The sequence below is a fragment of the Chaetura pelagica genome, unplaced genomic scaffold, assembly GCF_000747805.2.
Source record: "Chaetura pelagica isolate M959 unplaced genomic scaffold, ChaPel_1.0 scaffold24, whole genome shotgun sequence".
NCBI classification, from domain to species: Eukaryota; Metazoa; Chordata; class Aves; order Apodiformes; family Apodidae; genus Chaetura; species Chaetura pelagica.
In genome coordinates, this window is record NW_009953077.1 from 3,908,319 (window position 1) to 3,909,753 (window position 1,435).

General features: G+C 66.1%; 1 protein-coding gene across 1 annotated transcript in view; it reads right to left on the bottom strand.

The window, feature by feature from the left end:
• Positions 1 to 1,435, bottom strand: part of UBA7 (ubiquitin-like modifier activating enzyme 7) — a 9,468-nt gene that overhangs the window by 250 nt on the left and 7,783 nt on the right. Inside the window, exons 19-20 of the mRNA XM_009996953.1 lie at positions 355 to 456; positions 167 to 267 (exon numbers count right to left, since the gene is read on the bottom strand). Of these exons, the coding sequence (XP_009995255.1) occupies positions 167 to 267; positions 355 to 456 (203 nt within the window). The remainder of the gene's footprint in view (positions 1 to 166; positions 268 to 354; positions 457 to 1,435) is intronic.

A 1,435-nucleotide genomic window follows, 5' to 3' on the forward strand; every position in this document is an offset into this window, starting at 1 on the left:
CCGGGGCAGGGGCCCCGCCACGGGATGTGCTGCCGGCAGGATGTTTATCCAGCAGCCGGCTGGGAGCTGTGCTGCAGCTGGAGCGGCTCAGGATGGAGGGAAGGGGGTCTGACAGCACTCCCCCCCCCCGGGGGCCAGGATTGGGCCCCGAAGTCAGGGAACCTACTTCTGTGCCAGCTGTCTGGTCCGTGTCTCCTCGTCCTCTTCCCTGTCATACAATAGGGTGTGGCCGTGCAGGAGCATGGTCACCGTCCAGCCATATGTCCTCTGCAAGGGTGGGGGGGTGTGTGGGTCAGGATTTGACTCTGTGCCTCCCAGGGTGACATGCCTGGGTGCTGCCTGCACCGGGCTCACCTGCAGCCAGTCCAGCACCTCCTGCACCGTTACCTCTTGCCCATCTGCGCTGACTGCTCGCATCTCCAGCTGGTCCCAGCAGCTCCACTCTTGCCCACCAAACTGTAAAGAAGAGAATTAGGGTAGCCAGTGGAACTGCCACCCCACAGCCCCCTGCCTGGTTCTGCAGGTCAGGGACTGGCACAGCACAAGGGCTGGCGTACAGGCTGGTGGGCAAAGGGACCAGTCTGGAGGTAAGGACACTGTGGTGGGCTGGGGGCAATGGGGGGCACGATCATCCATCCCCAGATCTCTGCTAAGGTCTAGGGGCAGTGAGGGACACAGCCATCCCACCGGCACAGCAGGGACTAGGGCTGGTTGGGGCCGGGCACTGCCCCCAGCCCGGGGCCAGGACGGGTGCACAAAGAGCCATTGAAGCACTGCCCAGCCCCGCACAATTGCCTCTTCTCACGCCCGCGGCCCCCTGACCCCAGCTCCGGCCCGAGGGGGCCAGCGAGGCGCGGAGCTCTGGGCCGAGCGCAGGATGCGGCCCCGCGCAGTCTGGCACGGCCGCCCTGCCATCTGCCCTCGCCGCAGGCAGCGCCAGCCCCTGCTCTGCTCGGGAAGGAGCTGTTCTGTTCGCACCTGGCTGCTCTCCCCTCCTGCTCCTCCTCCTGCTGCCTTCTCACCTCCTGCCTTCTGCTGCCTGTGCTTATTCCACCGGGATGGAAAGGGCTTAACCCCATCTTCACCAGGGCGACCGCCCAGCGCAGAGGGGAGGCCACTGCCCGTCCCCCTCCCCAGCTGAGGCTGCCCCTATGGTGGGCTCCCCAGGCCCCCAAGGGACCACTGGTCGTGCCAAGCAGGCTGGTGGGATGTGTGTTCCCACACCATGGCCAAGCTCTCAGAACAAGATGTGCTGGGTGTCCCCACCGTGGGACTTAGAGGTGGTGGGCACTGCTGTGGGGACCGTGGCATTGCCAGCCCCAGCAGCGTCCCCCGTCCAAGGACAGTGCCAACCTGGGGGCACAGTGGCTGGGACAGCACAGGGCTGGGCAGCCTGCAAGGAGACTGTGGGGCAGCTGGGCAGCCCAAAGCAGTG